The sequence below is a fragment of the Urtica dioica genome, chromosome 12, assembly GCF_054948205.1.
Source record: "Urtica dioica subsp. dioica isolate 48M chromosome 12, U.dioica_male_clone48M_v1_H2, whole genome shotgun sequence".
NCBI classification, from domain to species: Eukaryota; Viridiplantae; Streptophyta; class Magnoliopsida; order Rosales; family Urticaceae; genus Urtica; species Urtica dioica.
This window is the reverse complement of record NC_142767.1, coordinates 22,632,117-22,658,763: the sequence shown is the minus strand read 5'-3', so window position 1 is coordinate 22,658,763 and position 26,647 is coordinate 22,632,117. Positions and strand designations below refer to the sequence as shown.

Below are 26,647 nucleotides of genomic sequence, written 5' to 3'. Positions count from 1 at the left end.
AATACATCTATTTTCTCTATAAAAAAAGGCTATTTATTTTCTTCCCATTAGTGGCCATAGTGCGAGCGACGAGCGTTACCTAAAGGTGTTGAAGAATTAGCCCATCCGCCTAAATGCTATTAATTTAAAGTCTGACTCTCGTGGCTTTTCATTTCCTTATATTATATGGCTTATTCATTAAAAAAAATATTTTACGCTTTATTGAATGAATAATTATAAATGAATAAATAAAAAAAAAAAGAATACAAGAGAAACAATGGAGGAAAAAAGAAATAGAGTGATATTTTCAACAAAAAGAAAAAATAGATTCGAAAAGATTGCGTCTCTGTCATGTGATGTAACATACGGAGATATTTGCGAACTCATGGCTACAGCCTACAATTAATATGCATCAACAACTATATATCTACGTATATACAGAGAGGCATTTGTACATACGATCAAAGGAAAATATATCTTAAAAAAAAATGGAGTCAAAGTCAAAGCAGGCAATGAGCTCCGAGGACGAGGAGACTCAGATGTACACCATGCATCTCGCCGGAGGGTCCGTACTTCCGATGGTGGTGAAGGCCGTGATCGAGCTCGGCGTCCTCGAAATCCTCGCCGGAGATGGTCCTCTCTCCGGCGCCGAGATCGCCGCCAAACTTCCGACCTCAAACCCCGCGGCCGGAGAAATGGTGGACCGAATGCTCCGCCTCTTGGCCAGCTGCTCCGTCGTCGACTGCTCCGGCGGAGCCGAGCGGGTATATGGACTGAATCCGGTGAGCAAGTTGCTGATAAAGAATGACCACGGCTTCTCTTTCGCTAGTCTCCATCAATTGATCCAAGACAAGGTTCACGTGGAGACCTGGTAATATTTAATTATTACTATTATTATTGTTTTTTGGGAAAATAACACATATATATTCTGAGTTTTAGTAAAATGTCGAGTTTAACTAAAATGACGAAATTATACCCTTTGTTTAACGAAAATGACGCAATTATACCCTGAAATGGATAACAGTATCACAAATCTCAATTTCATTGATATGAACTCTTATATAAAAAAAACGAATCAAATCGAAACCAATACCCTAATTTTCAAATTCCCAATTTTGAAATAAAATTAGCCTTATATTGAAATTAAATAATAAAATTTATATCTCCCAATAGATTATTTCATTCCGTGTTCGAATTGCAACTCTAAATCCTTGATATATGTTCGAATTTGTGATTTTGTTGATTATCCACTGTCGATTTTTACCCATTTGCATCTTTTTGTGTTTTTCACGACTAAGAGATTGTTGTTTATTTTTTAGTTTTTAAATAAATTACATATATGGCGTGAATGAATAAAGATAATTGGTGTTCATATATAAATATTATAGTCAACGTCAATGAAAATTCAATAAAAAGAAAATTCGTAGTGATGTTGTCTATTTCAGGGTATAATTGCGTCATTTTAATTAAACAGAGGGTATGAACTCGACATTTTTGAAAACCAAATGTTAAACTCAACATTTCACTAAAACACATGGTATATTTGTGTCATTTTCCCTAATTTTAATACGTATGTTATAAGTAATAACTTTTTAAGTTTCAATAATTAAAGAGTTTTTTTTTTTTTTTTTTTCGGAAATTGAAACCCTGTGGGCCACCCTTACCCTTAGGAAGCTATGTAGCAATATTTTATATATTTGAATAATTAACCTATAATTGCAATCAAAGATAATAATTTAGTTATTTTATATATTTTTTTCTTATTTAATATTAATAGTAACTAAAAATAATTCCATTAAATATTTTTATTGATAAAAAAATAAATGATATTACATTTCCTCTTCCAAAAATTCATTATTTGAAAATGGGAAAATAACACATTTATACCATGTGTTTTAGTGAAATGTCGACTTTAACCTTTGGTTTTCAAAAATGTCGAGATCTTACCTTCTGTTTAACTAAAATGACGAAATTATACCCTGAAATGGATAATAGTATCACAAATCTCCATTTCATTGACATTAACTCTTATATAAGAAAAACATAATCAAATTCAAAACAGTATCCTAACTTTCAAATTTCCAATTTTGAAATAAAAATAGCCTTAAATTGAAATTAAATAATAAAATTCATATCTTCCAAGAGATGACTTCATTCTGTGTTCGACTTGTAACTCCAAATCATTGGGTTCTCTGTTCGAATCTGTAATTTTGATGACTATCAACTGTCGATTTTTACCATTTTACCTCTTTTTGCGTTCTTCACGATTAAGAGACTGTTGTTTATTTTTTAGTTTTTAAATAAATTACATATATGAAGCGAATGAATAAAAATAATTGATGTTTACATATAAATATTATAGTTAACGTCAATGAAAAGTCAATAAAAAGAAGATTTGTGGCACTGTTGTCTATTTCAGGGTATAATTTCGTCATTTTAGTTAAACAGATGATATGATCTTGACATTTTTGAAAACCAAAGGTTAAACTCGACATTTCATTAAAACATGAGGTATATATGTGTCATTTTCTCTTTGAAAATTCACTTTATGCCTCAAAAAAGTGTTATCACCCAAGTTAAGTTCTTAGGAATAGGAATGGTGATAACCAATTAGTAGCACCACAACTACTTGAATTCCAAGCATTAAATGGTTAATTATGCATCTTCTTTAAATTATTGGTGATAATAATAGGTACGGGTTGAAAGATGCGGTACTTGAAGGAGGAGTTCCGTTTGAGAAAATCCATAATGGAATGACTTTTTATGAATACCTAAAATTCGACGAAAGATTCGGAAAGAATTTCAATGACGCTATGTGTGGCCACTCCACCACATTGAGCATGAAGAGAGTGGTGGAGAAGTACAAAGGGTTCGAGGGTCTCAACACGGTGGTTGACGTTGGTGGTGGCAACGGAGCTCTGATATCCATGATCGTCGCCAAGTATCCTTCAATTAACAATGCAATCAACTTCGATCTGCCTCATGTCATCCAAAATGCTCCAACATATCCCGGTAATAATCATATGGGATATGTGATAGCTTTCTACCTTTTTAAAAGCAGATTACATAGTATTTACTAATCTTACACTTATCTCTCTCTAATTTGTAGGTGTAGAGCATGTTAGCGGAGATATGTTTGTCAATGTTCCAAAAGGAGATGCAATTATAATGAAGGTGAATGATTTCCATCAAAGATGACATGATCTTTTTTTTTTTGGCATGCATGGTCCACATTCAAACCTTGAGATTTTTAGTTTTTCATTTTTACCCCTTCTGAAATACCAAAAATAAAAATTTGGTAATTAAGATGAAAGCTTATATGTTTTTTCAAGTCCACAATGTTACATCAAGAAATTAAAAGCCAAAGCCGAAAAAGTCATAAGACAAGTTACATATTTTTTGTATTATTGTTATGAAGAAAAACAATGTAACGTTATCGTAATATTTATTGTTTTTGTTTTTTATTTTATATTATTTAAATTTTAACCTAGTCATTTCATTATATGTTATTAGTGGATACTGCATAACTGGAGCGATGAGCGTTGCTTGAAGGTGTTGAAGAATTGCTATGACGCTATAACAAATAATGGGAAGCTAATTGTACTCGAATTAATTGTCCCGGATGAGACTCCAGAGGAAAACCTCGCGGCTAAAATTGTTGTGCGTTTTGATGTCACTATGTTAGCCCTCTTTGGAAATGATGCAAGAGAGAGGACAACGAATGAGTACGAGGCCTTGGCCAAGGCTGCCGGATTTAAGGAATTTCGAGTGGCATGCAATGATTTCTCGACTAGTATTATGGAGTTTATTAAAGGTTAAAAGAAAAAATATCACTCGTATCCCATGTGTGTTTTATCGTAATGCTGCGTTTATATTTTATGATTTTGGAAATATCAAATTTATGCTTTCAGTATTGTGTTAATAACATATTTTTCACTTCAAAAACTATTAATGAAGCAAATATATCCCTTTTGTTGAATCCTTATTGTTTGCTCGTCCATTTCTTTTATTTTTAAAATTTTTCATTTCTTTTGTTGAATCCTTTTAAACTTTTGTTTATGAAAAAAATATTGAGTAAGTAGTAGATTGTACAAGTACTTTAATAATGTAGAGTACAAGAACTTGAAACCATCCATTTCTTGGATTTCAATTTGGTAGACAACGCTCAGTCTTAGTCAATTATCTAGCTTTGGTCTAATACTCTTCTTTTCTCTATAATTTACCTCAAAAAAGTTTATAATATTAGTTAATGAAAAAAAAATAACTAAACTAATATCAATAGTCTAATACATCTATTTTCTCTATAAAAAAAAGGCTACTTATTTTCTTTCCATTAGTGGCCATAGTGCGAGCGACGAGCGTTACCTAAAGGTGTTGAAGAATTAGCCCATCCGCTTACATATGCATGCTATTATTTAAAGTCTGACTCTCGTGGCTTTTCATTTCCTTATATTATATGGTTTATTCATTAAAAAAATATTATACGCTTTATTAAATGAATAATTATAAATGAATAAATAAAAAAAGAATACAAGAGAAACAATGGAGGAAAAAAGAAATAGAGTGATATTTTCAACAAAAAAAAAAAAAAAAGCCAATTAAAAAATTAGATACGAAAAGATTGCGTCTCTCTGTCATGTAACATGCGGAGATAATTGCGAACTCATGGCTACAATTAATATGCATCAACAACTATATATCTACATATAAACAGTAAAACAGAGAGGCATTTGTAAATACGATCAAAGGAAAATATATCTTAAAAAAAAAAATGGAGTCAAAGTCAAAGCAGGCAATGAGCTCCGAGGACGAGGAGACTCAGATGTACACCATGCATCTCGCCGGAGGGTCCGTACTTCCGATGGTGGTGAAGGCCGTGATCGAGCTCGGCGTCCTCGAAATCCTCGCCGGAGACGGTCACCTCTCCGGCGCCGAGATCGCCGCCAAACTTCCGACCTCAAACCCCGCGGCCGGAGAAATGGTGGACCGAATGCTCCGCCTCTTGGCCTGCTGCTCCGTCGTCGACTGCTCCGGCGGAGCCGAGCGGGTGTATGGACTGAATCCGGTGAGCAAGTTGCTGATAAAGAACGACCACGGCGTCTCTTTCGCAAGTCTCCATCAATTGATCCAAGACAAGGTTTACGTGGAGACCTGGTAATATTTAATTATTACTATTATTATTGTGTTCTAATTTTAACAATTATGTTATAAGTAAGAAATTTTTAAGTTTCAATAATTAGAGAGTTTATTTATTTTTTGAGGAAATTGAAACCCTATGGGCCACCCTCAGTGACGGATCTAGGTGGGGGCCAGGGTGGGCCAATGCCCCCCTCAATTTTTGAAAATTATTTTTTTAACCCTAAATTTTTATATTTTTTTATAATTTTACCCCTAAATTTTATTAATAATTATGTTTTTGACCCAAATTTGTAAGTTTTTTTTCAATAATGCCCCTCCTAAAAAATATTTCTCAAATTTGCCCCCCCTTGATTGAAATCCTGGATCCGTCACTGGCCACCCTTACCCTTAGCAAGCTATGTAGCAATAATTTTAATATTTGAATAATTAACCTATAATTGTAATTGAAGATAATAATTTAGTTATTTTATATATTTTTTTCTTATTTAATAGTAATTGTAACTAAAAATAATTCCATTAAATATTTTTATTAATAACAAAAAAAAATGATATTACATTTCTTATTCCAAAAATTCCTCATTTGAAAATTCACTTTATGCCTCAAAAAAGTGTTATCACCCAAGTTAAGTTCTTAGGAATAGGAATGGTGATAACCAATTAGTAGCACCACAACTACTATAATTCCAAGCATTAAATGCTTAATCATGCATCTTATTTAAATTATTGGTGATAATAATAGGTACGGGTTGAAAGATGCGGTACTTGAAGGAGGAGTTCCGTTTGAGAAAACCCATAATGGGATGACTTTTTATGAATACCTAAAATCCGACGAAAGATTCGGAAAGATTTTCAATGACGCTATGTGTGGCCACTCCACCAGATTGAGCATGAAGAGAGTGGTGGAGAGGTACAAAGGGTTCGAGGGTCTCAACACAGTGATTGACGTTGGTGGTGGCAACGGAGCTCTGATGTCCATGATCGTCGCCAAGTATCCTTCAATTAACAACGCAATCAACTTCGATCTGCCTCATGTCATCCAAAATGCTCCAACATATCCCGGTAATAATCATATGGGATTGATATGTGATAACTTTCTACTTTATTTAAAAGCAGATTACATATTGAGTATTTACTAATCTTATACTTATCTCTCTCTAATTTGTAGGTGTAGAGCATGTTAGCGGAGATATGTTTGTCAATGTTCCACAAGGAGATGCAATTATAATGAAGGTGAATGATTTCCATCAAAGATGACATAGTCCACCTTCACATTTGTTTGGTAGTTGTAATTTTTCATTCAAACCTTGAGATTTCTAGTTTGGCATTTTTACCCCCTCTAAAATACCAAAAATAAAATTTGGTAAGATGAAAGCTTATATGTTTTTTCAAGTTCACAATGTTACATCGACAAATTAAAAGCCAAAGCCGAAAAGGTCATAAGATAAGTTACATATTTTTTATATGGGTCTATTAGGAAAACGGTCAACTTAAACATTTGATATTGTTAAATAGTCAATGTTTGATAAATCTTAGGTAAATAATCATTTTCATGTATTTACAGACGTAAAGCTTAGATAAATAACCATCTCCATATATTAGATCACGTCATTATTTACAGTTATTTACCTAAAATTTACCAAACGTTGGTTATCATTTAGCAATGTCAAACGTTTAAATTAGCTATTTTTTTTGTTTTCTGTTTTTATATTATTTGTTATGAAGAAAAACAATGTAAAATTATATATCATAATATTTTTGTTTTTGTTTTTACTTTATATCATTTAAATTTTAACCTAGTCATTTCATTATATGTTATTAGTCAATACTGCATAACTGGGGCGATGAGGATTGCTTGAAGGTGTTAAAGAATTGCTATGACGCTATAACAAATAATGGGAAGCTAATTGTGGTGGAAGTAATTGTCCCCGATGAGACTCCAAAGGAAAACCTAGCGGCTAAAAGTGTTGTGCGTTCTGATGTCATTATGTTAGCCCTCCTTGGGAATGATGCAAAAGAGAGGACAAGCAATGAGTACCAAGCCTTGGCCAAAGCTGCCGGATTTAAGGAATTTCGAGTGGCATGCTGTGATTTCTCTACTAGTATTATGGAGTTTATTAAAGGTTAAAAGAAAAAAATATCACTCATGTGTGTTTTATCGTAATGCTGCGTTTATATTTTATGATTTTGGAAATATCAAGTTTATGCTTTCATATTTGTGTTAATAACATATTTTTCACTTCAAAAACTAATGAAGCAAATATATCTCTTTTTGTTGAATCCTTGTTGTGTGGTCGTCCATTTCTTTTATTTTTTAAATTTTAATTAAAAAAAACAAAAAAAACAATGTTTCCTCTTTCCCACCATCCTCATACCCCCCAATTCCAACTCATCCTCTTCAGCCTCTCTCCCAACGTCAGCATCCTCATAATTTTTTTTTTGTTTTTTGTTGTTGTTGCTATTGGATCCTCACTGAACTTGAAAATTACTTGTTATTAGCGTTTTTGTTTTCTATAATAGTCTTGTCACTTTGAAATATATATGTAAGCCCCACGTGTTTCCTTCTTTCATTTCCTTATTTTATATGCTATTAAAAATGAATAAGGATAAACATGATATGAGAGAAACAATGGAGGAAAATAGTGAGGAAAAAGGGGACTAGAGAGGAGAAAATTGCAGGCAATAATCTCATATTAATTTTTTTTAATTTACTAAGGTCTCTCACATTTTTTCTCTATAGATATCAATTCATTTTTTTTACTACTTATTTAACTATAAGGTTTCTTCTTTTTATTACTTATTTTTCTATTTCAAAAATAGTTCAAATAAAAGGCAAAACTAAAAGTAAATATTTTGTTTAATTTCAAAAATCTTTTTATTACTTATTTAACGTTTCACGTGACTTATGCCTTATTTGGTATGAGGGAAAGAGGAAGGATGGAATAAGTAGGATGGATTGAACAGAGAAAATTAATCACTTATAATTGTTTGGTAGAGAGGATGGAAAGCAATAAAAAGGGATTAGGAGAGATTCATTTTCCGTGTATTTGGAAGGATAGAAGCAAAACATGGAGTAAATCACATATATAACTTTTATGAATATAATTTATTATGTACATATAAGGGTAATATAGTAATTTAAGCATAATAAATAAACACTAATCATCCTCTTTATTTTATATCTATACCAAACAACAAAAATGAATTGTAATCTTTCTTTATAATATACCAATCAATTTTTTAACAATCTATAATTCATCATTTTCCTTCCTTTTCTCTTCCATTAAACTTAATCCATCGATCTATCAACTATCAAGCAAAGCGTGAGTCTGTGTAATTTTTTTTATTCAGTTGTCGTTGCCAAACAACGATTAGAATTCTTTCTAAATTTATATTCCAATTTATTTTAGTTAACTGATATTTTAGTATGTTAAAATTAACCTTTGGTTCCTTCCTACTAATTATTTATCATTAATAAAATTAAAAAATAAAACCTAATATTTAGTAAGAAGTAGTAGTAGTACACTGTATTGTAGTAAGTCTTTTGTTGTTTATATTTTTTTTATACTATCGATTGTACGTAGTTGACTGACTTATGAGAGAGAATAAGATATAAGGAGCAATTATTTATCGGTTAAGCCGAAAATGTATTGTGAGACAGTTTTACAGGTGTTGGTCAACGATGAACGACGACTACGAGGAAGCCGCCCTCTTCGCCAACCAGCTCGCCGCCGGCTCAGTCCTTCCGATGGTCCTGAACGCCGTGATCGAGCTCGGCATCCTCGACATCATCTCCGGCTCCGGCGACGGAGCCTCCCTACTCTCCGCCGCCGAGATCGCCGCCAAGATGCCGACCTCGAACCCCGCCGCCGGCGAAATGGTGGACCGGATGCTCCGACTGCTGGCCTCCCACTCCGTCGTCCGATGCTCGCTCCGCGGCGGCGAACGTCTGTACGGACTGAGTCCGGTGAGCAAGTTTCTGACGAAGGACGACCACGGCGTCTCTTTCGCCAGTTTTCATCTGCTGGTCCAAGACAAGGTTATCATGGAAAGCTGGTACGTATTAACTAATTAATTAATTAATTGAATAGCGGATTAACTGTGGATGTAATAATCAACGCAATAGGTACGGGTTGAAAGACGCGGTGCTTGAAGGCGGAGTTCCGTTTGAGAGAGCTCACCGCGGAATGAATTTTTATGAATACCTGAAATCCGATGGAAGGTTCGGCAAGCTTTTCAACGAGGCTATGTCCGGCGGAAATTCGACGGTGGACATGAAGAGAGTGGTGGAGAGGTACAACGGCTTCGACGGCGTCGACACGGTGGTGGACGTTGGCGGCGGCAGCGGAGCTCTGATGTCCGTGATCGTCGGAAAATACCCTTCCATTAAGAAGGCCATCAACTTTGACTTGCCTCAGGTCATCCAAAATGCTCCCACATACCCTGGTACGGATATTATACACAAAAAAAAAATTAGAAATAGAATCGGTGACGTTAATAAATATATTAACTCTATCAATACTAAAATATCCATCAATCAAATAAATTAACTGTCTATAGAAAGAGTAAAATGTGTAAAAAAAAAATGAGTGATGTAGCTAAATAGTCAATTTAAAGTTATAAATTTGTAAAATAGTCAAAGTTTGTCTTAATTGAGGGAAATAGCCAAAATGTACAGCAAGTTGGTTTCAAATAAAAATTTTGAACCCAAGATTAATTTTTTTTTATAGTGATAAATTGATTATAATATAATCGTAAAAAAAAAAAATTAATCTTGGCTGTCAAAAAAAATTTGAAAATGTAAATTTTGCTATTTTGCTGAAAAGTTAAAATTTTGGCTATTTTACTAATCAATAAGTTTCAAATGGCTATTTTGTACAATTTTTTCAAAAAAAATTATGGGCAATTCAAAATAACCCGCTCATAATTATACAAGGACCTTATTAATGAAAGATAAAGATAGACAAGCTAGTATACCTTTCTACTTGTTTTGTTATATAATGAACCAAATAATTAGAGTTGATAACACTAAGCCTACAACATAATTATATCTCTTATATATATTAAGTGTAGGTGTTGAGCATGTTAGCGGAGATATGTTTGTATCTGTGCCACCTGGAGACGCGATTATCATGAAGGTGAATCATGTTTGATATATCTGAATTTTCTTTGGCTTTCAACCTCGTGAATCGTGATAAACTTTTGATTTTCGGCATTCATACTCTAGATTAAACCTTGGATAAACTAAATTAATTTCCATTTTTTACGGTCAAAATGTTAACGACAAATCCAAAGCCAACATATCATTATGTCATCAAAGATTTACGAGTAACATGTTATTTTATTATTGCTTATTGGTATGAACATAGAACACCGCGAAGGTATAAAATTTTAGTATTATTGAATTTTAGTTGATTAATTTTGTTTGTTTCGTATTAGTCAATAATGCATAATTGGAGCGACGAGCATTGCTTGAAGGTGCTAAGGAATTGCTACGATGCAATAACGAATAGTGGGAAGTTGATTGTTATCGAATTAATTGTTGCGGGCGAGGTCCCAGAGGAAAGCCTTAAAGCAAAACATGTTGTGCGTTTTGATGCCCTCATGTTGGCCCTCCTTCCCGGCGCCAAAGAGAGGACCGAAAATGAGTACGAGGCATTGGCTAAGGCTTCCGGATTCAAGAGATTCCGAGTGGCATGCAATGATTTCTCTACCAATATTATGGAGTTCCTTAAGGATTAAATTGAACATCTTTCGTTTTGTCAACTCACTACAAATCTCTTGTTTTTCTTATAATACTAGTTGAATATACGCGCTTGCGCGCGTTGGAAAGAGAGAGAAGACAAGAGAGAGAGAGAGAGAGAGAGAGAGAGAGAGAGAGAGAGAGGAAAGAGGTGGAAAAAAAAACTAAAAGCCGTCACGTGGCTGTCTCTGGATGAATTAGTGTATGCGATATAAATTAGTTACAATGTGCAACATATAGCATTATGATACGACCTTAGCTAATAGTCTAGAGTACTCCCAAATATTAAGTTAATGAGGCATTTTGGTCCTAACTTATTTGCCCTTATTTGACTGATTTTGTTAATTCTTTTTTAGGCAATTTTTTTGTTTGAAATTTGAAAAAAATTTCGGCAACTTTTAAATATTCAATATTCAAGTTGGCGAGATTTTAGAAAGTTCTGATTCAAAATTTTAAATTTGAATTCGTGCATGTAGTTATTTATTAACGCATATTTTTAGGAATTTAGTTTCTAATTTTGTTACAAAATATATTCTGGATATCTGTTAATAATAATTCTATTTATTAAAAATATTAACAGTTGATATTTGTTGAACGCTTATTCAAATTTATTGGCCGCCAATAGGTGTTCAACTTTTTTATTTTCCAGGTTTCAACGTTTGAAAAAAAAATTATCCCCTGCTCGACCTCCCGAGCTCGGCCTCCATTCGACCTCCCGAGCTCGGCCTCCATTCGACCTCCCGAGCTCGGCCTCCACTCGGCCTCCCGAGCTCGGCCTCCACTCGACCTCCCGAGCTCGGCCTCCACTCGGCTTTCATATTTGTGTTAATAACATATTTTTCACTTCAAAAACTAATGAAGCAAATATATCTCTTTTTGTTGAATCCTTGTTGTGTGGTCGTCCATTTCTTTTATTTTTTAAATTTTAATTAAAAAAACAAAACAAAACAAAACAAAAAAACATCTTTCCCACCATCCTCATACCCCCCAATTCCAACTCATCCTCTTCAGCCTCTCTCCCAACGTCAGCATCCTCATAATTTTTTATTTTTTTTTGTTTTTTGTTGTTGTTGCTATTGGATCCTCACTGAACTTGAAAATTACTTGTTACTAGCGTTTTTGTTTTCTATAATAGTCTTGTCACTTTGAAATATATATGTAAGCCCCACTTGTTTCCTTCTTTCATTTCCTTATTTGGTACGAGGGAAAGAGGAAGGATGGAATAAGTAGGATGGATTGAACAGAGAAAATTAATCACTTATAATTGTTTGGTAGAGAGGATGAAAAGCAATAAAAAGGGATTAGGAGAGATTCATTTTCCGTGTATTTGGAAGGATAGAAGCAAAACATGGAGTAAATCACAAATATAACTTTTATGAATATAATTTATTATGTACATATAAGGGTAATATAGTAATTTAAGCATAATAAATAAACACTAATCATCCTCTTTATTTTATATCTATACCAAACAACAACAAAAATGAATTGCAATCTTTCTTTATAATATACCAATCAATTTTTTAACAATCTATAATTCATCATTTTCCTTCCTTTTCTCTTCCATTAAACTTAATCCATCGATCTATTCATATTTCTCTCATTCCTATCAACTATCAAGCAAAGCGTGAGTCTGTGTAATTTTTTTTATTCAGTTGTCGTTGCCAACGATTAGAATTCTTTCTAAATTTATATTCCAATTTATTTTAGTTAACTGATATTTTAGTATGTTAAAATTAACCTTTGGTTCCTTCCTACTAATTATTTATCATTAATAAAATTAAAAAATAAAACCTAATATTTAGTAAGAAGTAGTCGTAGATACATTGTATTGTAGTAAGTCTTTTGTTGTTTATATTTTTTTTATACTATCGATTGTATGTAGTTGACTGACTTATGAGAGAGAATAAGATATAAGGAGCAATTATTTATCGGTTAAGCCGAAAATGTATTGTGAGACATTTTTACAGGTGTTGGTCAACGATGAGCGACGACTACGAGGAAGCCGCCCTCTTCGCCAACCAGCTCGCCGCCGGCTCAGTCCTTCCGATGGTCCTGAACGCCGTGATCGAGCTCGGCATCCTCGACATCATCTCCGGCTCCGGCGACGGAGCCTCCCTACTCTCCGCCGCCGAGATCGCCGCCAAGATGCCGACCTCGAACCCCGCCGCCGGCGAAATGGTGGACCGGATGCTCCGACTGCTGGCCTCCCACTCCGTCGTCCGATGCTCGCTCCGCGGCGGCGAACGTCTGTACGGACTGAGTCCGGTGAGCAAGTTTCTGACAAAGAACGACCACGGCGTCTCTTTCGCCAGTTTTCATCTGCTGGTCCAAGACAAGGTTATCATGGAAAGCTGGTACGTATTAACTAATTAATTAATTAATTGAATAGGATTAACTGTGGATGTAATCAACGCGGTAGGTACGGGTTGAAAGACGCGGTGCTTGAAGGAGGAGTTCCGTTTGAGAAAACCCATAATGGGATGACTTTTTATGAATACCTAAAATCCGACGAAAGATTCGGAAAGATTTTCAACGAGGCTATGTCCGGCGGAAATTCAACGGTGAACATGAAGAGAGTGGTGGAGAGGTACAACGGCTTCGACGGCGTCGACACGGTGGTGGACGTTGGCGGCGGCAACGGAGCTCTGATGTCCGTGATCGTCGGAAAATACCCTTCCATTAAGAAGGCCATCAACTTTGACTTGCCTCAGGTCATCCAAAATGCTCCCACATACCCTGGTACGGATATTATCATGTTTTTTTTAGAAATAGAATCTGTGTATAAATTAATGATAATGTACCTTTAATGAATATAAACTCTATCAATACTAAAATATCCACCAATCTGGAAAGAGTCAAATGTGTAAAAAAATTATATATGGGCGATTCAAAGTAAGCTCATGATTATATAATAGTACCAGCTTACTCATGAAAGATAAAGATAGACAAGCTACTATATATGTCTATACCTTTCTACTTGTTTTGTTATATAATGAACCAAATAATTAGAGTTGATAACACTAAGCCTAGAACATAATTATATCTCTTATATATATATTAAGTGTAGGTGTTGAGCATGTTAGCGGAGATATGTTTGTATCTGTGCCACCTGGAGACGCGATTATCATGAAGGTGAATCATGTTTGATATATCTGAATTTTCTTTGGCTTTCAACCTCATGATAAACTACTTTTGATTTTGGGCATTCATACTCTACATTATTAAACCTTGGATAAACTAAATTAATTTCCATTTTTTACTGTCAAAATGTTAACGACAAATCCGAAGCCAACATATCAGCATGTCATCAAAGATTTACGAGTAACATGTTATTTTATTATTGCTTATTGGTATGAACATAGAACACCGCGACGGTATAAAATTTTAGTATTATTGAATTTTAGTTGATTAATTTTGTTCGTTTCGTATTAGTCAATAATGCATAATTGGAGCGACGAGCATTGCTTGAAGGTGCTAAGGAATTGCTACGATGCAATAACGAATAGTGGGAAGTTGATTGTTATCGAATTAATTGTTGCCGGCGAGGTCCCAGAGGAAAGCCTAGAAGCGAAACATGTTGTGCGCTTTGATGCCCTCATGTTGGCCCTCCTTCCCGGCGCCAAAGAGAGGACCGAAAATGAGTACGAGGCATTGGCTAAGGCTTCCGGATTCAAGAGATTCCGAGTGGCATGCAATGATTTCTCTACCAATATTATGGAGTTCCTTAAGGATTAAATTGAACATTATCTCTCGTTTTGTCAACTCACTACAAATCTCTTGTTTTTCTTATAATATATATGTGTATGCGATATAAATTAGTTACAATGTGCCACATATAGCATTATGATACGACCTTAGCTAATAGTCTAGAGTACTCCCAAATATTAAGTTATGTATGAAGGATAGTCCCACATCGACCGGGTATTACGATCCTGGGCTCTTTATAACGCTTGTGGGTTACTCCTCTAATTACCAAGCTTGGTTTTAGATGGAACCCCACACTTTTAAGATGGTATAAGAGCGGGACCCATTCTCGGTTATGAGCTACCTGATCAGGCCTATACTTCACGCTTCCAATGCCAATGTGTGTCTGTGCCTGTGCGCGTGAGGGGGTGTATCAAGGACAGTCCCACATCGACTGAGTATACGATCATGGGCTCTTTATAAGGCTTGTGAGTTACTCCTCTAATTACCAAGCTTGGTTTTAGATGGAACCTCACACCTTTAAGATAATGAGGCATTTTGGTCTTAGCTAATTGCGTAGAATATTCTTAGAGCATAAGTTAGTTATGCAAATGCTTATATAAAAGCCTTAGTGATTGTAATGAAAAATCAATTAATGAACAAATCAGTTTTTCAGTCTCTCTTTTATGCATTTCTTAGGAGTTAATCTTCACTCGAATAGGAATATCTGATACCTCTAAAGCAGGGTCGTATCATTTATTAAGAGTTCAATGGACGTAACTCAAATAGTTTGGACTAAGCCGGAGTCAAAGATTGAATTTCATTAAGCGAGCTGCAGTTGAATTTATTTTAGATTTGAAAACACTACAAAAACTTATCTCATTATGGAAAATGTCAATGTACACATAACTAACTATGGTTAGACATGATTAATTAAGTGAAAATTTCTTCTGGTAATTCCATTTTGAAATTTATCCCAGAAAGCACATGTTAGTTTTTCTTGCAAAAATAATATTTTTCAAGTTGAATACAATCTTCATGTTTAAGAAAAAAAATATAAATTTATTTACTATAATTTTATTTATAAGGAAAAGATTTATTTATGGTTTGAAAAAACACTATTTTTCGTAGCAAAATCAATTTTAGAGATACTCTGTAAACAATCATTGAAAAAATAATTAAATTTGAACTTTCTCATTTACTTAAACATAACATTATAAGTTATAACAACCCCTAAAATTAGCCTTTTTTATTTTATTTTTTGTGTGGATTGCTATACTTTCTATTTCAATGTTATAGAGTTTCTCGAAGATTGAAAAATTGAACATCCCTTTCAAAAAAAAAAAAAAAAATGAACATCTCTTCTTATTTCTTGCATTTCAATATCCAATACTATGCATTCACTTAATTGCTTACTTGTCAATTCAATTATACTATAATATAAATTCAGGGTCAAATTTCAATCTCGGTGCTGGTGTATATAACAAACAATACAATATCGTATACCCAAAAATATTGCGCGCTTGCACTTAAAACCCTGAATCCTTTGTCCAACGATGAGCGACGAAAACGAGGAAGCCGCTCTGTACGCCGACGAGGTCGCCGCCGGCTCCGTCCTCCCCATGGTGGTCAAGGCCGTGATCGAGCTCGAAGTCCTCGACATCATCGCCGGCGCCGGCGACGGAGCTTCCCTCTCCGGCGCCGAGATCGCCGTTCAGATTCCGACCTCAAACCCGGCGGCCGGAGAAATGGTGGACCGAATGCTCCGCCTCCTTGCTTGCCACTCCGTCGTTGATTGCTCACTCCGCGGCGCCGAGAGAATGTACGGACTGAATCCGGTGAGCAAGTTTCTGACGAAGAAACACAACAGCGACGGTGTTTCTTTCTCCAATTTCTGTCTCATGACCCAAGATAGGGTTTCCATGGAGAGCTGGTACGGAATTTTAGTACTGTAGAAGTATAATGTGAATTATCTCTGTTGCGTAAATGTCAACAATTGAGAGTTTGGAGAGGAAATAGATACCCAGCGTGGGAGAGGGGGCTTTTGGTAAATTACAAGAATTAGGGTCCTGCTTTTCTCAGCGATTGCTTTTTTTTTTTTTTTTTTTCCGAAGAATCATCGGAAGAAGGTTCTTTGTTCTGAATATTGACTTGAATACTCAAAACCAGAAGAATCGTGACACACTAGAATTCACGATCAAATCTCTCTTGAAGTGATGTTACAATGAGACTCTCATCATTCTCTATATATAAGTACAACTATGATGATCCAACGGTACTGTAAAAGCACTTAAAAGTTTCCTCAAATCCCGGGATTGTGTGGTCTGAATTGGATGCAGGATCTTCGATCCTAACCAAGGATGAATCGTTTGTGCCCTTGACTATTGCCCTTTGATCAGCTTTGATTCGTCTCTTATTAATCCTCATTGTTGAAACATGAAAAGATTTGATCTTTTCGCGCTAAAGCTCTTGACGATATATATAACATCATCGCATGCAGGTACCACTTGAAAGATGCAGTATTGGAAGGCGGAGTTGCGTTTGAGAAGGCGTTCGGAATGAAGAACTATGAATACAACAAAACAGATCCGAGATTCAACTCGCTTTTCAACCGAGCGATGTCGGACAAGTCGAAGATCACAATGAAGAAGCTTGTTGAGAGCTACAAAGGCTTTGAGGGAATCGACACGGTGGTCGACGTTGGCGGCGGCACCGGAGCTTTGCTTGCAACGATCGTCGGAAAATACCCTTCCATAAAGAAGGCTATTAACTTCGATCTGCCTCACGTTATACAAAACGCCCCAACACACCCAGGTAATAATCACATATACATACATAGCTTCACTTCGCTAGTCTTGAAATAATGACAGAGTTTAACTAATGCTAATTAAAATTGCAAAAATGTAGGCGTAGAGCACGTTGGCGGAGACATGTTTGTGAGCGTGCCTTTGGCGGATGCGATTATCATGAAAGTGAGTCATGCGATTTATTCATATATTTAGACCCGATTTCAATTTTGGGCCGTGATTTCCATTTCGATACTTGTTGACGTGATTTTGTACTTGTAGTCGGTGATTCACATTTGGAGCGAAGAGCAGTGCGTGAAGCTTTTGAAGAATTGCTACGAGGCGTTGCCGGAGAACGGGAAGGCGATAGTGATCGAGCCTCTCGTCTCGGAGGCGCCGGAGACGAGCCTCGCCGGAAAGAAAGCTGCCCGGACGGATTTGATGATGTTGGCCCACAGCCCCGGCGGGAGGCTGAGGACGGCCAACGAGTACGAGGCTCTGGCCATGGCCGCCGGATTCAAACGATTCCGAGTAACTTGCAACGCTTTCAACACCAGTGTTATGGAGTTTCTCAAGAATTAAAATTGTTTCTTTTATTTATGAATTTAGTTGGACAACGAATTGCGTCAATCTACAAATTGTGAACTGAGTAAATTGATTGCATCAGGTTTTCCCAATATAACGAAGTAATGGAGATTTACCCTATATGTCCTAACAAGCCCATAGAGACCAACGCCCGGTGTCCTATGTTCTTCATCGTTCAATCCCTATGTCACATTATGTGGAAGTTGCTTCGTTGCAAATCGTTCAAACAAAAAATTCCCACCAAAGGCCATAGAGAGAAAAAAGATAGTTGAGTTAAGAAATAGGTACCGAGAAAAGGTGTAGAAACAATGACTTGAAGTGCCTTCTCGTGCAAGTAAGGAAAGGGGAACACGGAGATTCGGATTGTTTGGCTGCGCTCATTAATTGAGCTGCCTACATACCCTTTTGTAGTTCATAATTGAGGGGTTGTGATCAGAAATAAAAATGTGTTAGAAATCTGAGCAAACATAATATTCAATACGATAGAAAAAAAAACAGATATATCATTGCACAATCTTAATGAAAATAGCTTTTGCTTCTTAAAAAAATTAATTCTTTTAAAAAATAATACATCAATGCATAATCATAATGAAACAACCATATAACTTCAACTAGGTTCCATAATCAGCATTTTTTTCATACAAAGTACTTAACAGGAATGTCTTTATATAACTCATGCATAATAAAAAAAATTAATACATATAGTTTTATAAGGAAAATATTAGATACTGCTTAAGCTCTCCCAACAGTTTTGGCTGAAACTAAAAATTGTCTCTATTACACTCTAAACACTCGGCCGGCCAAACAACCAAAGACCCTCTACTCTTAACAAAAAAATAAAAAAAAATCCTAAACAAACATTTTTAGAACAAGCGAAAACTGTTGAGGTAGGATAACCAAGCATATTTTTTTTCTTCTTCACATTTTGGTAAATAAAGAAAATATAATAGAGCTTGAGTTATATGAAAGTTTATCCGCTTTAGTAATATATGAAAGTATCCAACTAGGAGATCGAAGTTGGAGAATATAGTTGTAAGATTATGCAACGATGATTGTTTTGTTAATTAAAAAAGTGTTGTACAAATAAATTATATTTAAAAAAAAAAAAATTTGGTAGTGTTTATGAAGAAGTATTCGAAAAAATGACGAGAAAATATAATTGAGTTACCTTATCGTGGTACCCTGTAGAACTCCAGTTTAGAGCATGCCATTTGTCTCCTATGAAAATCGAATATCATCATGCTTGGCAGGAAAAGAGATCAGCTCTGCTTGAACTTCTCTTCAAGTCAAGATATCCTTGTAACAATCAATAAACATAATAGCAAAATTATCAGATTAGATGAATAGGTATTCGAGAAAAAGCAAATAAGTTACCGTATCTTGGACCGCCTTAGAATTCTAGTTAGAGCATATCAATTATCTTAAAGCTCGTGAAGATGAATACCAGCATAGGCGCTCTGTGAGATTACGGTACGATCCTCCGCGGCCCGGATCTTGAAGAAAATCCAGTACCCTTTCCTCGGAAAATGGGCTTTTCATGAAACCGATCTGCAAGCAAACAAGTGTGGCTGCACTCATAATTGAGCTGCCTACATACCCTCTCGGGATCAAGCCATTGTAGTTCATATATTCACAAGACACGAGTAAAATATGTTAGAAATCTAATGCCAAAACGATATTCAATATATATGAAGACAATACATCTATGCATAGTTTTAATCAATATCCTCAACTCCAATCTCCATCATTAGATTCTTCGGTAGAAAATATTTTGGGGAATATAACAATACACATACTTCCAGCAAAAAATATATATAGTTTATTTGAAAATCATACATATATAGTTTTGTTTGAAAATCATATGTTGCTTATGCTCCCCTGTATTTTGACTGACCAAAAATGAAAATAAATTTTTCTTTAACGCTAGAAGAGCCGTGGATGGGTTCAAAAAGCTGTCATCTTCAAGCAATGGCTTCACAGCTCCGCTTTGTACAATGTGAATCTGTTCCAATATTGATGACAAATAAAATAAGAGGGAACACAAATAAAGCACAGGAAAAGAAAACAGAAAACTAAAATTAACATCTCTGACTTCATGGATGTCATGGATGCATGATGTGCGCTGTTATGGACCTTACTGCAACAACACAAATAAAGACAGGGGTGTAAGTGTAACTATTTTCATGAAGAATTAATTCACCCGATGCGTATATTAGAACATGCATATCACCTTAAAGCTTCAGCTCCTAAAATTTAGTCTCACGGAATCCATCCATCAATATTCATTAAATCCAACCAATGCCCAATATATCTAAGGAAATACGGATATCCCATCGCCTGCTCGATTATTAGACATAGTCCTTAGAAATGCTCAACTAGTAAATTTCTCGTGATAATCTTTCACAAAAAGACAACAATATACTCACCAGATCAGTAGCTGATGAAAACCCTCGTCCCACAAAAATCTTCTTGGAAAGAAAGGCCGACTTGGGACAGCTGAATAAAGCTCAGTGGGCCAGTAGGAAATAAAATTATCACGACTACCCACCTGCAAGAGAAAATCCCACACTGAGCGACTGAATGATGTTTTTTTTAGACATCCAAAATATACCCTAGATGAGCAAAAAATGTTAACTTTTAATACAAGCTACTGATCTGGTGAGTATATCGTTGTCTTTTTGTGAAAGATTAACACGAGAAATTTCCATACTCACAATGATCATAGATATACTTCCAAGTAACATGGTCATAGCTATACTTCCAAAATTACCATAGATTTATCCAAGTATAGTAATACAAGCTACATATGTTAACTCTTAATTTGTTATGCTGCATTTAATCACAAAAGCATAGTTTATGTTTTTAATATCTCCAGTTTCCAACACTACAACATTTGGAAACAATATAGGCACGATTAGTAACTAAGGTAGTTAGAAATTAGTAAATTCTCTTTGGATAGCCATGTTACTACTCTACAAGTATAAAAATCTTCTCAACAGTGTATAATAACAAAATAAATATAGGAGGGAATCAATTCACTTACACGGGGCCCGCCGTCGAACGTGGCGATCTCGCACGTGCGGCTTGGCGGCCGCGCGGCGTTCTATCAGTGGTCATAGAAGCCTGCAGAGTACTTCATCCTGCCAAACAATGAACTGTCAACAAAAAAGTTAGTGTGTTAGTAGTTAGCGAGTGAGCAAGTTAGTGAGTTAGTAGTTAGTGAATTAGTAGTTAGAAGTTAGTAATTAGAAGTTCGGTCTCACCCCTTCCCGAGCCTAGCCCCACCCAGGTCCGGTCCCTCACTCCCTCGGACCCTCCATCAGGCCTGCTAAAACAGTCGCTGCGTATTCTTCTTCAGCTGTGAATTTGTTCCAATAATGATGAAAAATCAAATAAGAAGGAACACAAACAAAGCACAGGAAAAGAAAACAGAAAACCAAACCATCTCTGAACACAAACCTTGCAATCTGAATCTCTGCTTCTGTTTGGCTCACAAGCATTCTCATCGTCATGGGATAACCTCTTAAAAGCCTTAAGAAGACAACTCATTTAGACACAAGAATCAACAAAGAAAACCTAACCTGAAAGAGCAAGTTGACGATTCAGTGGTCGTGGAGCTTTGTATGGATTCAAAAAGATGCCATCTACTTCAGTTGTGAATCTGTTCCAATGTTGATGACAGAAAACCAAAACATTTCTGATCCGAATCTTTGAGTAGTAAAGCAAAAATCTCTTAAAAGCATTAATAAAACAACTCATTTAGACACAAGAATCAACAAAGAAAACCTAGATAGAAATCTGAAGAAACCTAACCTTGAGAAAGATAAGGTGATCTGAGGCACTTTCCGGTCGAAAGGAGAGGCTGATCTTGGTCAGTTCGGACAAATGTTCCTCCATATACCTCGTCAAAGAAATCTAGTATTAGTAATTGTATGAGAAATTATGGGGCACAATATACTATGCCCAATACCAAACTCATTAATTCAATTGCTTGCAGAAATTATTTTGGGAAAATTAAAAATACATATAATTACAGAAAAATAAAAGTATATTAATACATATAGTTTCATAAGAAAATATGTTGATATTAGGCTCCCCCCAACATTTTTTACTGAACCTAAAAGACAAACGTCTAGACACACGGGCCGGCCTAACAACCTAAACTCTAAAAATAAAAATAAAAATAAAAACCTAACAAAGTTTTTTAGAGCCAGCCAAAACGGCTAGGGAGTGGATAATCAACCAGTTTTGTATATATATAACTATAAAAAAAAAGCAGGAAATGATATGAAAGTTATTTCCCCCTAAAAAACTAATGCAAGAATTGAACTAAGGAAAATCATACATCAATGTTTCAGATTGTGCTCACACAGAGCGAGAGAGGCTGGTCCTGAGCAGCAGCGATAACCATCGATTTAGTAGAAAAAGTGAGCCACAGACCTCGTCTCCGATCTTTGACCCAGAAAAAAAGGAAACAACAATTTAATTAGATGGAATCTTTTTTCGTTTTCGGTACCTTGTTGAATTTAGTTGAAAGATACAAACTTTATGGTTTAAAAAAGTTAAAGATGGAATCTTTTTTCGTTTTCGGTACCTTGTTTTTCAAGCAGCGTGGGTCATGTTCTGCAATATGTAAATTAAACCCATCCTTGCTCTTCGGCCTTTCCTGAGCGTGGCAGAGGGTTCATGTCTTTGTCTGCCACAGCGCTCTGCAGCGGATCTTGAAGAAATCCCGTACCCTTCTCATCAAACTGATCTGCAAGCAAATAAGTGTGGCTGCACTCATAATTGAGCTGCCTACATACCCTCTCGGGATCAAGCCATTGTAGTTCATATATTCACAAGACACGAGTAAAATATGTTAGAAATCTGATGCCAAAACAATATACAACATATATCAAGACAATACATCTATGCATAGTCTTAATCAATATCCTCAACTCCAATCTCCAACATTAGATTCTTCGGTAGAAAATATTTTGGGGAATATAACAATACACATAGTTCCAGCAAAAAAAAAATATATAGTTTTGTTTGGAAATCATACTTATATATAGTTTTGTTTGAAAATCATATGTTGCTTATGCTCCCCTGTATTTTGACTGACCAAAAAAGAAAATAATTTTTTTTAAAAAAAAATTTTGGCCGGCCGGCACTTAAAAAAAAAATTAGAGTCAGTCAAAACAGCAAGGGGAAGATAACCAATCATTTTTTATATATATATGAAAAAAATAAGAAAGCCAGAAATTATATGAAATTATATTCCCTTTTGTACGTAATGTAGGAACTAAATCAGGAGGTCAAGGCTGAGTATATTGATTAAAACTATGCATAGATGCATAACCTAACTACCTATGAAGAGACGTTAGGGAAAGAGCAAGTCACGTCACGTACCCGATTCAGTCGTCGTGGAGCTTTCTTGAACGCTTGAAGAGCCGTGCATGGATTCAAAAAGCTGCCATCTTCTTCAGTTGTAAATCTGTTCCAATGTTGATGACAAATCAAATAAGAAGGAACACAAACAAAGCACAGGAAAAGACAACAGAAAACCAAACCATCTCTGATCACCTTGCAATCCGAATCTGTTGCAGAAAATTGGCCATGTAGTATAGCTGCTTCTCTTTGGCTCACAAGCATTCTCATTTGAAGATAAAAGCTTGAGAAAAACACTCATTTAGACACAAGAATCAACAAAGAAAACCTAGATAGAAATTTGAAGAAACCTAACCTTGAGAAAGATAAGATGATCTGAGGGACTTTCCAGTCGAAAGCAAAGGCTGATCTTGTTCGATCGGGAAACAACTTGGCGAGACTCTAAATAGAATCATATTTCTATTTTTCTTCTTCTCTTTCTCCAGAGCTCTATAGTTCACTCGACTCTCTCAGTTCGGACAAATGTCCCTCCATATACCTCGTCAAAAAAATCTAGTATTAGTAATTGAATGAGAAATTATGGGGCACAATATAATATGCCCAATACCAAACTAGTTAATTCAATTAGTTGCAGAAATTATTTTGGGAAAATTAACGATACATATAATTTAAAAAAAAAAGTATATTAATACATATAGCTTCATAAGAAAATATGTTGATTAAGCTCCCCCCCAACATTTTTGGCTGAATCTAAAAAACAAACGTCTAGACACACGGGCCGGCCTAACAACCTAAACTCTTAAAAAAAAAAAAAAAAAAAAAAAAACCTAACAAGGTTTTTTAGAGCCAGCCAAAACGGCTAGGGAGTGGATAATCAACCAGGTTTGTATATATATAACTAAAAAAAAGCAGGAAATTATATGAGAGTTATTTTCCCCTAAAGAACTAATGCAAGAATGGAACTAAGGAAAATCATACATCAATGTTTCAGATTGTGCTCGTGCAGAGAGGCTGGTCTTGATCGGCAGCGAGAATCATCCCAAACTTCTTCTTCGCCTCGCCTGAGAGAGACTCGGCAAAGGATCGTGGGATTCGTTGTCGTGACTGATGTCGATCATCGTCTCGCAATATATCTCCTGAAGAAAGAAAAAATAAAAGAGAAATACATAACCATCAGAAATTGTTACAATCTACAAAGTTTTTGGAAATTAGAGTTTCGGTCAAAAGATTTGTCCTATGGTTCAAATGAGATATCAATATTCATGAAATTGAGTCCTTTTTTTCTTTCAAAACCGAAAAGGTTTTCCATTAATCAGGTAGACACAAAGAATCGAGACTGAAATAAAACCCTATGTACAAAGTTGAAGAAACCTAACACGGAAAAAAGAGAAGAATCTTACCTAATCGGACGATTCCACGCTCCGCCTTGTTCTTCGTCGTCTCTCCATTTCTCCGGAGACGGATTTCCTCGGAATTTTTAGGGTTTCCTTCGTTTCGGACGAGCTAGGGCTTCGGAGACGAGCTAGCATTTCTCATCGTCAAAAATCAAGAGAGAGAGAGTCTCTCTCTAGAAACCCTATTTTTCTGCTTCTCTCTCTCATTCCCTCGCGAACCTATATATAATCGCCGATCGAAATCTTTCCCAACGGTACAAAAAAAACTCAGTCTTGATTTGGTTTCCGTTTCGTAGTTTCCCAATTCGGTCTACTTTCCTTTTTTCTCGATCTGTTTTGGCGCTTAGCGATTCACTTTGGCGCTTAAACTCTCTTCGCCGAATCTTTCTTTCTTTGGGCCTCGGCTAATGAGCCCATTAGTGAAAACGGACTAAACACCAACAATCTCTTCTGATTATTCTTTATTTTTTAATTCTAGCTTTGAAAACCTCATTTATTATTCTAAATTGTTAAATATTTTAAAGATCTAAATAAATTACCAACTAATTCGTTTTCCTTTTAATCGTCAAATTAAAAATATATAAATATAAAAAAAAACGACCCCTTCTCTCCTCGGAAGAGAACTCAATGTTGAAAAGCATGAGGTACTGGATGAGTTTTTCGTGCCCGAAGTCGAGAGCGCGCTTGTGGAAGGACAATCTCAGCCTCTTCTATGTCTCTGATCATCAAGGCTCTACTCTTTGATCACCAAATTTTCAATTTTTGTCTATTTATAATTTTATGACATAATAACCCGTAACATGAGTTGAATTTGTTAATTGATCTAATATTTTTGTATATACTTAAGATAGTTTAACTTTCAGACTTGTTAAATTCGTAAAAATACTTTATTTGGTTCATTTGATTTTGTTTTGGTCTCAAATTTTCAACTCATTTAATTTATGGGTAGATTAGCGGTTGATGACGCTTGCGAGACACATGTTTCGGAGCGGAGACTTGATATGCATATCGGTTGAAGGTCATCGGATCACATTGTTATATATTTATTATTTAGGGATATCAAGGGTTTTCAATTTTGGAATTAGGGTTTTATGTTCTACACTTAGGTTTTTAAATTTTGTCTTTTTATTATTTCGAATTTAGATAATTAATTATGATTTTTTTAGGGCTTTGGACACCAGTAAAAGAAAATAAGTGACCGATTCCACATTACTACTTTTTCTCAAATTAGACAGATCTTGTAACTAAACACTCTTAGATCGGTCTAATTTGAAGAAAAAAAAGTAGTAATGTGGAATAATCAACGTATTTGCTCCTATCTGTGTATAGTTCTATTTTATTTATGTAACTACGTTTTGGACCCGGCCCATTAGGTTGTAAATCTAGGTATATTTAAGAGAGCTTAAGTTAATGAAAAAATGCAGCCAATAATCAATCACCAAAAGTTTAGACTCTCTCAAAGAAGGGGAGTCTAAGCTCGGGAAAGAATGACAAAGATCCCGTTTCGAGATCGAATCCCGGATTGTAACTCATATTTCCATTGATTTCGTGAGAGTTCGTGACGAAATGAGGTGAACCGGACTGCGACTAATTTTTTTGTTGTGAGTTAACTTTCACTTTTGACAATAACGACGAAATTACATACAAAGAGAAAACTTAATAGTAAAAATGTGTAGGTTCTTAACTTCTTATGCCACAAATTGAGAGGGAAAAAAAGTACAGTATTAGTTTGTGTATAAAAAAATTTAAATGTTTGTAGTTGAAGTAATTAAATAGAAATGTGATATGAATGAAGTCATGAACAAAGGTACGAACAGAACAGCTTCTTTCTTTAAGTCCCCACGTTCAACTTTTTTTGCTTCCATATTTTCTTCTTTCTTTATGACGATCCACAAGAGAATAAGTTAAAACATTTAATAATGTTACTAAATAAAATATCCACAAATGTACAGAACCAGAGAGTG

The 26,647-nt window shown here is 35.3% G+C and overlaps 5 protein-coding genes across 5 annotated transcripts; all 5 read left to right on the top strand.

Annotated features, from left to right (window-relative positions):
* The first annotated feature begins 206 nt into the window (after positions 1-206).
* On the top strand, positions 207-3,798 carry LOC149380493 (caffeic acid 3-O-methyltransferase-like). The gene is made up of 4 exons (XM_089604163.1): positions 207-850; positions 2,672-2,991; positions 3,089-3,153; positions 3,493-3,798. Exons 1-4 carry the CDS (start codon positions 468-470, stop codon positions 3,796-3,798), a joined length of 1,074 nt encoding a protein of 357 aa, XP_089460289.1. The 5' UTR covers positions 207-467.
* Positions 3,799-4,499: 701 nt separating this feature from the next.
* On the top strand, positions 4,500-7,386 carry LOC149380492 (caffeic acid 3-O-methyltransferase-like). Its single transcript, XM_089602528.1, has 4 exons — positions 4,500-5,133; positions 5,858-6,177; positions 6,284-6,348; positions 6,938-7,386. Exons 1-4 carry the CDS (start codon positions 4,751-4,753, stop codon positions 7,241-7,243), a joined length of 1,074 nt encoding a protein of 357 aa, XP_089458654.1. The 5' UTR covers positions 4,500-4,750; the 3' UTR covers positions 7,244-7,386.
* Positions 7,387-8,797: 1,411 nt separating this feature from the next.
* Positions 8,798-11,001, top strand: LOC149380491 (caffeic acid 3-O-methyltransferase-like). The gene is made up of 4 exons (XM_089602700.1): positions 8,798-9,171; positions 9,242-9,561; positions 10,189-10,253; positions 10,555-11,001. The coding sequence occupies exons 1-4, from the start codon at positions 8,798-8,800 to the stop codon at positions 10,855-10,857; spliced, it is 1,062 nt and encodes a 353-aa protein (XP_089458826.1). The 3' UTR covers positions 10,858-11,001.
* Positions 11,002-12,805: 1,804 nt separating this feature from the next.
* On the top strand, positions 12,806-15,093 carry LOC149380490 (caffeic acid 3-O-methyltransferase-like). Its single transcript, XM_089602190.1, has 4 exons — positions 12,806-13,215; positions 13,281-13,600; positions 13,929-13,993; positions 14,294-15,093. The coding sequence occupies exons 1-4, from the start codon at positions 12,842-12,844 to the stop codon at positions 14,594-14,596; spliced, it is 1,062 nt and encodes a 353-aa protein (XP_089458316.1). The 5' UTR covers positions 12,806-12,841; the 3' UTR covers positions 14,597-15,093.
* Positions 15,094-16,018: 925 nt separating this feature from the next.
* On the top strand, positions 16,019-18,066 carry LOC149380489 (caffeic acid 3-O-methyltransferase 1-like). The gene is made up of 4 exons (XM_089602191.1): positions 16,019-16,478; positions 17,046-17,359; positions 17,453-17,517; positions 17,614-18,066. The coding sequence occupies exons 1-4, from the start codon at positions 16,102-16,104 to the stop codon at positions 17,911-17,913; spliced, it is 1,056 nt and encodes a 351-aa protein (XP_089458317.1). The 5' UTR covers positions 16,019-16,101; the 3' UTR covers positions 17,914-18,066.
* Positions 18,067-26,647: the final 8,581 nt, after the last annotated feature.